This window comes from Carassius gibelio, chromosome B3 (genome assembly GCF_023724105.1).
Source record: "Carassius gibelio isolate Cgi1373 ecotype wild population from Czech Republic chromosome B3, carGib1.2-hapl.c, whole genome shotgun sequence".
NCBI lineage: Eukaryota > Metazoa > Chordata > Actinopteri > Cypriniformes > Cyprinidae > Carassius > Carassius gibelio.
Window position 1 is genome coordinate 32,495,941 of NC_068398.1, and position 13,417 is coordinate 32,509,357.

General features: G+C 44.2%; 1 protein-coding gene across 11 annotated transcripts in view; it reads left to right on the forward strand.

The window, feature by feature from the left end:
• Positions 1–13,417, forward strand: part of LOC127953119 (NACHT, LRR and PYD domains-containing protein 12) — a 179,265-nt gene that overhangs the window by 26,323 nt on the left and 139,525 nt on the right. For all 11 annotated transcript variants that reach the window (XM_052552047.1, XM_052552045.1, XM_052552042.1 and 8 more), the window contains one exon: positions 11,563–11,772. In XM_052552047.1, coding sequence (XP_052408007.1) covers positions 11,573–11,772 — 200 coding nt within the window. In that variant the 5' untranslated portion in view covers positions 11,563–11,572. The remainder of the gene's footprint in view (positions 1–11,562; positions 11,773–13,417) is intronic.

Sequence of the window (13,417 nt, forward strand, 5' to 3'; positions counted from 1 at the left end):
ATGTTCAAGCAAAAACTGTGGCAAAATTATCATTCAAATGCAATTTTTCTTAATTGCATTAACACTCACAGTCGATTGCATTTTCATTCAGTGTCCCGCAATGAATGTAGCAAAATTCAATGTTCACATTGAAAATGCATTCCGTGCCGATCGCATCTCCGCCCCATCGTGCCACATCAATGACTGCGTGAACAAGGCGGGGCTTGCAGAAGGTCAAGAGACTCAAGATTCGAGAGGATTCAAGTGAGAGAACATGGACAAGACAGTTGGTCCGTGTACGTTTTGATCATTTCGGTTTATGGCTTCAATATTTAATTCGGACTTGTGGGCGGAGCTGAAACGCTGCTTTCATCTGATTGGCCACTTGAATCCTCTTCTGACCTTCTGCAAGCCCCGCCTTGTTCACGCAGTGATTGACATGGCGGGAGGGGGCGGACACGTGATCGGCTCGGAATGCATTTTCAATGTGCACATTGACTGTAAGTGTTAATGCATTTAAGAAAAATAGCATTTAAATGATAATTTTGCCACAGTTTTTGCTTGAACATGTTAGACATATCTAATCATTGCTGTAATACATTTTCATTTTAATTTTGCAACTTATAAAGCGTTAAAATTAGTATTAATTTTACATATTAAATCTGGTGTATGAAATGGCAAATGAGAATTATGTAATTTAATTTTCATCTTCATTTTGCAAATATATATATATTTTTTTACAAAGTGGTACCAGAGGGGCTCCGTAGAAATGAGTAGAACAGACTGGTGTTCGTACATAACTTTCGATATTTATTGCACGTTGACAGACAGCAAAAGTTTTATCCTGCACTTCAAGTATTATCTTTGTAAGAAAAGTGTTTTGGCCACTAGCTTTGTAAATGCGTGTGTCACACATTACATGCACACATTACATGTACGTTCTTGGCTTTGACCACAATGAATTTGAAGTAGTGCTTATATCTCCACCTTGAAAATGCCAACTTTTCATCGGATTGCCCCTGACTCGCCATTACTGCTGCTGTTGCGAATCTCTGTGTAGCTGTTGCGTGTGCCGGCATGTGTGTAAAAACACTGGCTCTGATTGGCTACCATGAAACACATGACTCTGCCTTAGCCAATCATAATCGCTTATCTCATTTTTAACCCACCTCCACACTCACTGTGTGAGTCAGGGGTGTGTTCGGATTACATAGTTTATTAAATCAATGCATAGTAACGCACCGCATTTAACTTTCAGTAATGGTAACGGCGTTGTAACGACGAGAAAAGTAATTAGTTAGATTACCCTGTTACTGAAAAAATAACGTCGTTACCTAACGCCGTTCTTTTAAACGCCGTTATTCCAAACACTGCTAGTTAGTTGGGTAAATATTATTACAATTTGATTATTTGATTGTAATTTATTTTAAAGGAACACTCCACCATTTTTTGAAATAGGGCTTATTCACATTATTTCCTACATTTAGATAGGTGGGCAAATGCATTTTTGTGTCAGTGCATGCATTGTTTTAGTTTGACTGGGTCGGCGTTAGCTTAGCTTAGCACAATGAATGGAATCCTTTGTTGCCAGCTAGCATGGCCGGAGTAAAAGTGATCGAAAAAAAAACAAACAAACACCTAATTACTTCTTGTGGCCTGCGTATTCACAACGAGTACAAATAGCGATCCAGATTAACACTAGGCAATTTCCTAGGCAGATATTGACTTGGGACTATATTATGGGGAAGCACAGGCGAAGCACTGCTACTTCGGCGCAGAGAATCACGCAACACATGAAAACATCAACTCTATGTGAATACAGGTATAATATGGGTCGATCTATACATGCGTCATGATTAAAATAATCACTTACTCTGTGGACAGCTGTCCATTTGGTCCATTCGGCGTGGGGTGTTTTTTCCAGTTCACTTTGTCACACCGGAAAAAAAAATCGAGTACTGCAGAATGGATCAGCACGCTCATCTTGATCTGACGTGTTAAGCCTGGTCATCAATGGCAAAAACATGTCCCACTCTCTACAGCACAGACACTCTATTTCCGTCGGCATAGATTGGCATATTCCCCCACATTCACACCACCAGTTCATGTTGGCTCTCATCCTCACGTCCTCAGGCTGTTGAGCGAACGCAACCTCCTCCTCCTGTCGTTCTATTTCCAAAGCACACAGCTCGGCTTCTGTAAACTCTGGTTCAAATAGGTATGGTTCTGGTTCTTGACTGTCTGAGAAGTCACCCTCTTCGTCTCTCTCAAAATCAGCCATGTTCATCGCCATTCGTGTACTGTAAGGAAAATAGCCAGGCAGCGGTATTCACGCCGGTATGTTGACGGAAGTCGTGGGATTTCATGTGTTGCGTGATATCTCTGCGCCGAAGTAGCAGTGCTTCGCCTAAGCAGCAGTGCTTCGCCTGTGCTTCCCCATAATATAGTCCCAAGTCAATATCTGCCTAGGAAATCGCCTAGTGTTAATCTGGATCGCTATTTGTACTCGTTGTGAATACGCAGGCCACAAGAAGTAATTAGGTGGGTTTCTTTTATTTTTTTGATCACTTTTACTCAGGCCATGCTAGCTGGCAACAAAGGATTCCATTCATTGTGCTAAGCTAAGCTAACGCCGACCCAGTCAAACTTAAACAATGCATGCACTGACACAAAAATGCATTTGCCCACCTAGCTAAATGTAGGAAATAATGTGAATAAGCCCTATTTCAAAAAACGGTGGAGTGTTCCTTTAAGATGTACTTTATTCCTGTGATGATTTTTCAGCATCATTGCTCCAGTCTTCAGTGTGACACGATCCATCAGAAATCACTCTAATATGTTGATTTGCTGAACATGTTTCATTATTATCGGTGTTGATGATGGTGAAAGTCTTTAATGTTCCTCCTGCTCCTGCGTCACTGAGTGTAGATCAGGTCAGAGAAGTCCTCAGCTGTGCTCTTCACTCCAGATGTTAGTCCAGAGAGAGTGGAAATTGCATCAGATTCATGTGCAGCATTAATGAGTGTACAATTTTGCAACTCTAGGAATATAGAGGACTTATTGTATGAAATACTACAATCATTATTTAGAATTGACCAAATAAATTTGTCTGTTATGTTTGTTATTAATTCGGATCGCATTTTATCTGAGCCCAAAATGCTGCTTGAGCGAGTGTCAAGATATTAAAAATAATAAATACATAAAATTATGAACGTGCCAATGTGTTTATTTTTGTTCTCAGTATTTTCATAGCATTAAATGATAAAGGCATTACAAAAAACATTATATTCCATCAATGAAACCACAAAGGTGACGGGGAGGTATGTATAATTGCAATTTAAATTCATTTTGAGTGTTATTGCTATTAATATTATTTTTTTTAAATAAGGTACATGTAATAGGCTATATGACAATGTTTGCAACAGCTCCAAGTCTAATGCGCATTGTAACACATACGTCACCGTCCGAATCCGTTCACTTATTTGTTCACGCCTTCCTGATATAGTGAACTCAATTGCCATACACTATAAAGGGATCAGTGAATGAGTGAATGAGTGAGGGATTTCAGACACATCATGTCACATCACAGCTCAGGTTTGGGCGGGGCTAGTTTTATCAGAACAAAGCAGCAGTGTTGCCAAGTTCACGGTTTTTGTGCGAATTGTTTTTCATGTCCACGGGTTGTAGCTACTCAAATAACATTATATATATCCCCCGTAGACCATAGACTATATTCCCAGAATGCGATTTTTGACTGGGAACCCCCTCGAAACGTGATTGGGCGGGTTTTCTTGTGAAAACCTTTCAACCCTGTGCACTCTTTCTGGCAACCATGCACATGTGAAACCGAAAGCAGTGACAGACCGTCTCCGGTTACTCACGTAACCTTAGTTCCCTGAGAGGAGGGAACCAGACATTACGTATGGGGAAATCCATTTCCTCGAAATTATGAAGTCTGATTGAATAACTCTTTTGCTTGCAAATAGCCAATGGCACCCTCGCCCTCACCTGATTGGCTGACAGCCATCAATATAGGTGACGGCGGGCGCCAAAAACCTCAGAATCTTTGACTAAACGAGAGTATGAGGCTGAAAGGTTTTCCACACGGCAGGTTAAGTAATGTCTCGTTCCCTTACGTTACGTGAGTAACCGGAGACGTTCCCTTATCGAGTCGGTCTCTCGACATTACGTATGGGGAACAATAAAACCCCCGCCGTGTGGGAAATACTGTCCGGCCTAGCTCGCATCGAGCCATAGAAGAGCATAAGCACTAGTTCTTACAGCGCATTAGCTCTAGGTCGGGTACCGGACCTGGTTGAAACACCTCTTGCCACAGAGCCAAATCAGCTCTTACACCATCGTAATCCAGTGCACCCAGATAAGCAACACTGGTGTGATATGGGGAAAATGCAGCAATATGTTGGTGCTTGGGAATACACCGCCGGCTTATAATGCGTGCATAATAAAGGGACCACATTAGATAGTGAATGAATACCTCAACCGCAGCTATTACTAAAATAACTGACGCTGTCTATATGACCTGGTCGAAACCATGGCTAGTGCACGCGCCAGGCAAGGCGTGCCCATAGCTTAGTCCAATGACTGCTCAACTCCCTCCTCCTGCACTGACAGCACATGTGATGCGAACGAGGGAATGTCCAAATTATAGAATCTCGCAAACGTGTTGCGAGACGACCAGCCCGCTGCGAAACAAATGTCCTGAATAGACATGCCTTTCACCCAACCCCATGACGATGCCAAACTCCTTGTGGAGTGGGCGTGCACCCCGATTGGGCAGGCGGTTCGCCGGGAAGCATAAGCTAGTCGCACAGCCTCCACTATCCAGTGTGATAGCCTCTGCTTCGACAGCGCGCTGCCCTTCTTGGCACCCGCGTAGCAGACGAAAAGCTGCTCTGAAGTTCGAAACTGGCTAGTTCTGTTCACATATGCACGCAGGGCATGCACGGGGCACAAAGCGCATTTCTGAGACACTGAATTACTGTCCTCCTCGGGGCAAAATGCTTGAATTGTAACTATCTGAGCTCTGAACTGCGTTTAGAGTACTTTAGGCGAATAGCCGCGTTTGGGTAAAAGTCTGACTATACAATCGTCCGGTCCAAACTGCATACACGCGCTGTTCACTGACAGGGCATGCAAGTCTCCCACTCGTTTCCCTCAAGCTAGCGCGAGCAGTAGCACCGTCTTAAATGAGAGCACTTTAAGGTCGCTAAACTCAAAAGGTCGGTCGGACAGTGCACTAAGCACTAACAACAGGTGCCAGACCGGCATCTGATGAAGGCGGGGTGGATTGAGCCGCCTAGCCCCCCGAAGAAAGCTCGTTATCAGGGGGTGCCTCCCCACTGAATGGCCGTCTAGCAAGTCACGAAAAACGCCGATAGCGGCCACGTAGACTTTCACTGTAGATGGGGTACTGCCAGCATCCAGACGTTCCTGTAGGAAGGTCAGAATAATAGAGATATCGCAACTCCTGGGGTCCTCATTTTTGTCAACACACCAGTTAGCAAATACTTTCCACTTCAGAGTGTATAAACGCCTCATCAAAGGGGCTCTAGCCTCTGCTATTGTCTGCAGCACTCGCTGATATGCTCCACGCTGATCTGCCACACATGCAGGTCCCAAAGCTCTGGGTTGGGGTGCCATATGGTGCCCCTCGCCTGGGATAAGAGGTCCCTTCTTGGCGGGATCCGCCACGGGGGAAGCCGCGACATGTTCACCAGTTCCGGGAACCACGGCTAGTTGGGCCATTTGGGTGCTACCAGGATCAACGCACATCTCTCCTCCCTGACCTTTTGCAGCACCAGCGGCATTAACTTGACTGGGGAAAACCATACTTCCATCCCTTGGGCCAGCGGCTCGACAGCGCATCTCCCCCCAGGGGAGAAGTACAGAGGGCAGTGGGCGTTCTCTTGCGACGCAAAGAGGTTGATCTCCGCTTTGCCAAACAGATTCCAGATCATATTTATCGTTTGCGGATGGAGCCTCCATTCTCCGTGTACAATTCCGTCCCTGGACAGCATGTCCGCGCCGCAATTCAAACTACCCGGTACGTGCACTGATCGAATCGACAGAAGTACCCTGTCCGTCCATAACAGCAGCTGTCTCGCTAATCCCTGCAGGGATCGCCAACGCAAACCTCCCTGGCGATTGATGTACGCCACCACCGCCGTGTTGTCCGTTCTGATGAGAACATGACGGTGTTTCACAAATGGAAGGAAACTCTGCAGCGCTAGATGAACCGCTTCCATCTCCAAGCAGTTTATATGCCAGCGCGTCTGGTCCCCTGTCCACGTACCGAATGCTGGTCTGCCATCGCATAGGGCTCCCCAGCCTGACAGTGAAGCATCCGTAGTGACCACTACATGTCTGACCACTCTGCCCATAGCAGCACCCTGCTCGAATATGGTCATGCCGAACCAAGGCGCCAGAGTCTCGAGACATGAACGCATTATGATAAGGCGTTCCGTTCCCGCTCTCCACGCCCGCGGCATCACTCGGCTCTGTAACCAGTGTTGAAGCGGTCTCATGTGTAACAAGCCCAGTCTGCAGACGGAGGCTGTGGCCGCCATCAGACCGAGCAACCTCTGAAACGTTCTTAAGGGGATAGCTCTGCCTTGAACTAAGAGGGCTAGTGTATTGTGAATCGACTGGATTCTCGGCTCTGACAGCTTCGCGATCATAGTGCGCGAGTCCAGTATCATACCCAGGAATGTGATATATTGGCGCGGCTGCAGTGTGCTCTTCTGAATGTTCACAGACAGCCCCAAACCTTTCAGATGGGCGAGGAGTCTGTGTTTGTGTTCCTCGAGAGCGCTTCTCGACCGTGCGATGACTAACCAGTCGTCGAGATAGTTCAGTATGCGCATTCCACTGAGCTTCAGGGGAGCGAGCGCTGTATTCATGCATATTGTAAATACACGGGGAGCCAAAGGGAGCCCAAACGGCAACACTTTAAACTGGTACGCCACACCCTCGAATGCAAAACGCAGGAAGCGCCTGTGATGTGGGGCTATCTGGATGTGGAAGTAAGCATCCTTTAGATCCACTGCAATGAAGTAATCGTCGGGCTGAATGTGCGCGAGGATCTGCTTCACAGTTATCATCTTGAACGTGCGTTTCGCGAACACTTTGTTCAGTAATCTCAGGTCTAAGATGGGGCGCATACCTCCGTCCTTTTTCGGAACTAGAAAATAACGGCTGTAGAACCCGGAATTTCTCCGTTCCTCGGGCACTATCTCTACTGCTTGTTTGGCCAGGAGAGAGGATATTTCTGCTCGTAGCAGCGGGGCGCTCTGTTCTGATACTTCTGTCATAATCACACTGCCGAAGCGGGGTGGTCTGCGAGCGAACTGGAGCATACAGATGCGTTTTATCCTGTTGATCACCCAATAAGATGGCAGAATGGCAGGTGACTCGTTCGCGGCTTCTTGCACGGGAACATACATAGTCACCTCCTCGGGTTTCCCCGAGCTTCCGCTTTGCGAAGCGTCTCTCGGAGGCTTCGCTTATGTAGCGGGTAATAGTAGAGGGAGGAAGAAAGCTCTTTTGCTGAGGCATGTAATGCATGTTTATTGAAACAGAACACAGCGGTTTCATTATCACAACATTTACATCGTTGACGAACTCTGAGCGGGAACACGTCCTCTTCGCCGCGGGTCCGACGAACACGTTCCACGCTCTCTTCCCCCTGGCACGAGCATCAGGAACGCTGCTCCTTCTTGCCTGCCGGGCGCCCTTGGCTGCTAGAGGCCGGTTTAGGACCAAAACGGGGCTTCCTGGGCTGCCTCTGGCGGAATGGTGGCTCTGGCTCACGACGCTCTGCCACGCTCGGGAACGCGCGCCTCGTTTTTCCCGCATGGCGCTATGCCGAAGAAGACCTGGACCTCGCTGCAGGGGGGGGGCTTGAGACCGTTTCGGCAAAAGATGAGGCATCATCTTAGACTGCTTGGCGGTCTCGGCGTATTTCTCCGCCAGAGATTCCACCGCGACACCGAAAAGACCGGTGCATCCAGGAACTGCCTCTTTTCAGCATTGCGCATGTCGGACAGCGTCAGCCACAGATGGCGATGCAGGACCACAAGACTGCTCGTATTGCAGCCGATTCCCTGCGCTACCTTTTTTGACGCCGCGAGAGCAAGATCCGCCGCCGTGCACAGCTTCCTGAGCGATTCTGGGTCCGGGCTTCCCTCATCCAGGGACCCCAGGAGCCGAGTTTGGAAGACCTGCAGGATTGCCATCGTGTGGAGGGCAGATGCTGCATGTCCAGCCGATATGTACGCCTTCTCGGCGATGTGAGCAGTAGCTCGACATGGCTTAGAAGGCAAAGAGGCGGTTTTCCAGCCGGGAGAAGACGCCAGGTGGGCCGCGATAGCATCCTCGATGGGAGGCGGTCGCGCGTATCCTAATCTATCCGCCCCTTCCACCATCGTCAGCAGCTGGGTCCCCTGTGCATGGGCTCGGGCTGAGTAAGGGGAGCGCCATGACCAGGTGAGTTCCTCGTGGACCTCAGAGAAAAAGGGCGCGGGTCTCTGCGGGGCTTCAGCCTGGCGGCCCGCGCCGAGGAAGGAACCGTCCATCCATCTCTTAGACCAGTGGTTCCCAAACCCGGCGCAGGGGTCGCGAGATGATTGTGATATAGGCTTTATATATTTTTGTTTCAATTAATTTAACTCTTTCGCATCGCACGTACGATCACACCGGTGTGGTCAGTCTAGGCTAGTCCCTGGAGTGTAACTGTTACGACCACACCGGTCAGTGCATGACGTGAAATTCAAATGTGCTCTCGCGAGTTGGCTGGCGCTGAGCCAGAGACAAGTGCGCTCAGAGCTGTCATCACAACTTTTCAGTGTTTTCAACCACATAATGTTTATTTTAGGTTTCAGACATATAAGTACTAGAAAAAACAATACATATTCCGATTGTCAAATATATGCAAGTGGAAGTGTTTTGTTGTTTAAACACCTTTATAATGATCGCGTTAGTTGAGCTGTATGCGCGATGGGCGCCGCCATGTTTGTGCCGTAGACGCAGTTCAGAGAATCGGATCTGTTGGATTTACAACCTCTATGTTTACAACACGTGAATTCATCCACTTCTCCCGAAATACTTAAAAGTAAGTGGCTGGTGAACTGGGAATAGAATAGTAAACATTGAAGTTACTTACACAATGTGTATCTGATATTAATAAAACGTGTCGAATTATAATGGAAATGATTATTATTACCTCTTCCATAGACATCAGTGTGTATTTTACAAACTCTAAATGTATTGTTTTTTTTTTAGTACTTATGTGAATTTATATGTTTGAAACCTAAAATAAACAGTATGTGGTTGAAAACCCTGAAAAGTTGTGATATATGACAGCTCTGAGCGTGCCAGCCTCTGGCTAAGTTCAACATTTGAATTTAGCAGTTGATCATGTGATGCACTTGATTGTACGCTCCAGGGACCAGCCTAGACTGATTACGCCTGTGTGATTGTACGTGCGAAAGGCTTAAAAACAATACATTTTCTGACACTAAATTTTGAAATGTAGGCTTAAATCAAACACATTTTAATTCAGATTCTGTATTTATATATATAAACAACAGAAAACAAAAACAACGAACAAAGTTATAGCTGGGAATTTCATGTTCTTTAATATATTTTTCGTAATTTATGATTTTTCTTAATTTTTGTAAAACCTTATGCACTTCAAGGCTCCGTCCACACAGAGACGCATTTCGCTGTATACGCACACATTTTGTATTGTATAGGTTTTTCCTCCTCACGGGTCCGGTATTTTGGGAGAGTGAAACCAACATTTTTTGAAACCGGGTCCCAGAGTGGATAAATTATAAAACGCTGCCTTTGTGTTTTCGTGTGGATGGCGAATCCATATATTTTCTGAAGCGATGACGTCATCAGCCCACATCTTGCCCCCAGTCAAACACCGCTACATCACGTAACAGCAACAAAAACATGAACAGACACTGAACGATTGTCTTTTTATTAACTTACATTAACACCGATTAATACATGTATTGCTCCATGTTCGTTTGTATACCACACGCAAGTCCAAGTCTTCTTCTCAAATCAATTTATAATACTAATAGGTTCATATTTTAATAATTCCTGAATAATTACATACATAAAGAAATAGGCTATGTTTTGTTGGGTCAGTTACCGGTGTTGGCAGTAGAGCAGCAGTCACACCCACCTAAACGGTTTAAATATATCGGTTATCCTGCCCCAAAAGACAATAAACATTGCAGATAACATCTGAAGTAAAAATGTATTTACATACACATAAAAACTAATACCTGTTTGACTGATTCACTTCAAATCGGTTGATTTTAGGTCAGCAGTTTGCATGTGACTCAATGGTGCTCTCTGCCCGTAGGGATTAATAAGATTAATCAAACACTTCTGGTGGCTTCACTGCTTGTTGGCAGTTTATAGTCTCGCGTAACCAGACCATTAGACTGAAGGTCTAGAAGTCATGGCAGCTTTCATTGACCAAGGCCCACCCATGAGGCCGTTTGACCGACATGTCAAAAAACCAATCACAGTTTGTTTCTTTCATCGTCATGTTTCGAGGCGTGGAAATGTCGCCACAATAACAGACCAGTGTGTAAAACTCTCGGACATATTTTAAATATTCTATGCTGCGAACTTTGAATATTTCACATTCTTTTGAAAATCCAGCATTTAGTTGATCCTGATAATCGTTCGTTGTCACAGTTGTAAACACGATGGCTTTCTTCTTTCATGAGGGGGTTTTGGCACCACAGTATCTTTGTTTCCAGGCAGAACGTTAAAGAACGCAACACACGTCTCGTGGAGATCCTGTATTCAATCAATCCGATGACGACTTCGACACTCCTGAAGTGTTTCCACTTTTACTGTCCCATATGCATCAGATGTTTAGCCAACGGTCCGTGGGTGTGACATCTGATGCTGAGACTAGGTAGTTTAGAACGTGATGAGATATATATAAATATATATGATATATATATATAAAATAGTTCTAATTTTCTTAAGTATAATTAAATAGTCACCATTGGAATAATACTAGTATCTAATGAATAAAAAGTGAAACAAGTACATCTAGAGTGAGTCATTGAATCATTCATTCATTCATTCATAATTTACATTTTGTTTGGTTGTCTAGTGTTTCTTCTTCAGAATTATGAGAGAATCATAACCTCCATTAAAAAAAGATCTCAATTTATCCAGAATCCTGCAGCTCTATTTTGCACACAATCAGCTCTTAATCGAGTCACAAAACTTAAAAAATGTTTTGCAGAAAGAGACCCAGAATAAATATGTTTGTCATGCAAAACTCAAAGTCTCTGTGTTTTAACTGTTTGTAACATTACTAACATTAGTGTCCATTTTTTTCACATTTATTTTTTAACTTTTTTTTTTTTTTTTTTTTTTTTTTTTACTCTGGTGGAAAAAAAATTGCACATACAGACAGTCTGCTGTATATTAAATGTTGTATTTACAGATTGGGTAAAATCTAATTAAATTCATTTACTTCAGCATGTCAAAATTCATTATGTTCTCTGTTTTCACATACAGACCTGAAATCATGTTTCACATCAATGAGCAAGAAAATATGAACTCAGCTTGTGAAATGAGTGTGTGTGATGAGAGAGAGCAGGAGGCTCCTGTTGACGCTCAGAGAGCAGGGTTTCCAGGATTCAGCTGTGTGTCTATGAAGAGTAACAACTCCATGAATCATCCCCCTTGTAATCTCAGTGATGAGCCTGCTGGAAGCTCTGACCCTGTGTGAGTATTATTCACTGTAAATAATACTCAAACAAACTGTTTTGGATGTGAAATTATAACAAGATGAATCATTCATGAAAGAACTTTCTCTGAAATGTGGACATTAGTAAATAGGACTCTAGAGTGCGACCAATTTGTTCGCACATGCAACCTAAATTCTCAATGGTGCGACAAAAAAAAAAAAACAGAGGTCGCACCGGTGCAACCAGCCATTCGAGGGGGGAAATAGTCTTTGCGACTCTGAAAGTCTCACTGTGGTTCAACAACAGACACTAGAGCCCTGCATTTCAGCCCGAGTACGATGGCCCCTGACCTTTTTTACGCCCCTCGAGCCAGGCTTTGGGACAATTTTCAGGTCATAGTTCAGATGCGGGCCGGGCCTCCCGCCTGTTTTAGACTTCTGCTTACTTTTACATTTTAGACATCCATCAATTAGTGATGAATTTTTTTTTTTGCAGTGCAAGTGGAAAGAACACGAGACCCCGCTTCAGCTAATGTCAAGAGCGGCTCGACGTTGTTTAGTGTCCCGCAGCAGCAGTGCAGCTGAACAGTTCACAGTTCTGTGAATGTACACACAATAGGCTTAAGCTTGCAAAGCACCAGCAAAAGTAATTATGAATGTGACCGATGGAAATAGTAAGGAGATATTTGAATTATTTACTAATAAACTAGTGTTTTCTGAGTCAGTGTTGCAAAGATGATGTTGCCTGTCTTGCCATTTCCTCATTAGATGCGCCTTCAGAGAGAAATATTTACAGATTATGATTATAAAAAAGAGTTTCTGATTTGTGTTATTCTGTTAAATAGTCATTTAAAGCTTTCTACACACACACACACACACACACACACACACACACACACACACACACACACACACACACACATATATATATATATATATATATATATATATTAGGGGTGTAACGGTTCACAAAATTCACGGTTCGGTTCGATACGATTCACTGGTGTCACGGTTCGGTTCGGTACGTTTTAGATACAGCAAAAAGAAAAAATTGGCAGATAAATTTCCTTGATTTTTAAAAAATGTTTTTATTTATTAAAACTAACAAAGTATGTTTTTTTTTTTTTTTACATTGAACAATGATGGAGCTATTCTTTACCCATCTTCTATGGTGTTTTCTTAGCAGCATACTGTATAAAACAAAAACAGCTCCTTATAAAAAAAAAAAAAAAATGTTATATTGTTGTAGTAGTTATGAACAAATACAAAGATGTAACTTTTTATATGGAACTCTATAACTAAAGGAGGAATTACGGTCCGGCTGAAATGGGCTCGTGAAGGAATATTGTAACGGGGCTCAATTACATTAAGCATGTTCTTAAAACCTGCGTTTTCCACTACAGAGTAAGGCGCTCGCTCACTCAGTACGCGCTGAAGGCTCGTTGCTAAATGGCTAAAAGGGTCTTTCACACAGGACCCTGGGCTCAGCGTTGCCCTTCAGATACAACGCGATTTGCGCTGCACTATGCCAAGAGGTTGAGTTTTCAAAACTGCCCGTGCATACGTTCTGTTTATAACAGTTCTTCTATCTAAAAACGTGCAGTCCTGTTAATTGTATCGTACTGCTCAGGAAATTCCGACACAGTACAGTACTTGTCCATTTTGATTTCTGTGCTTGTTTGG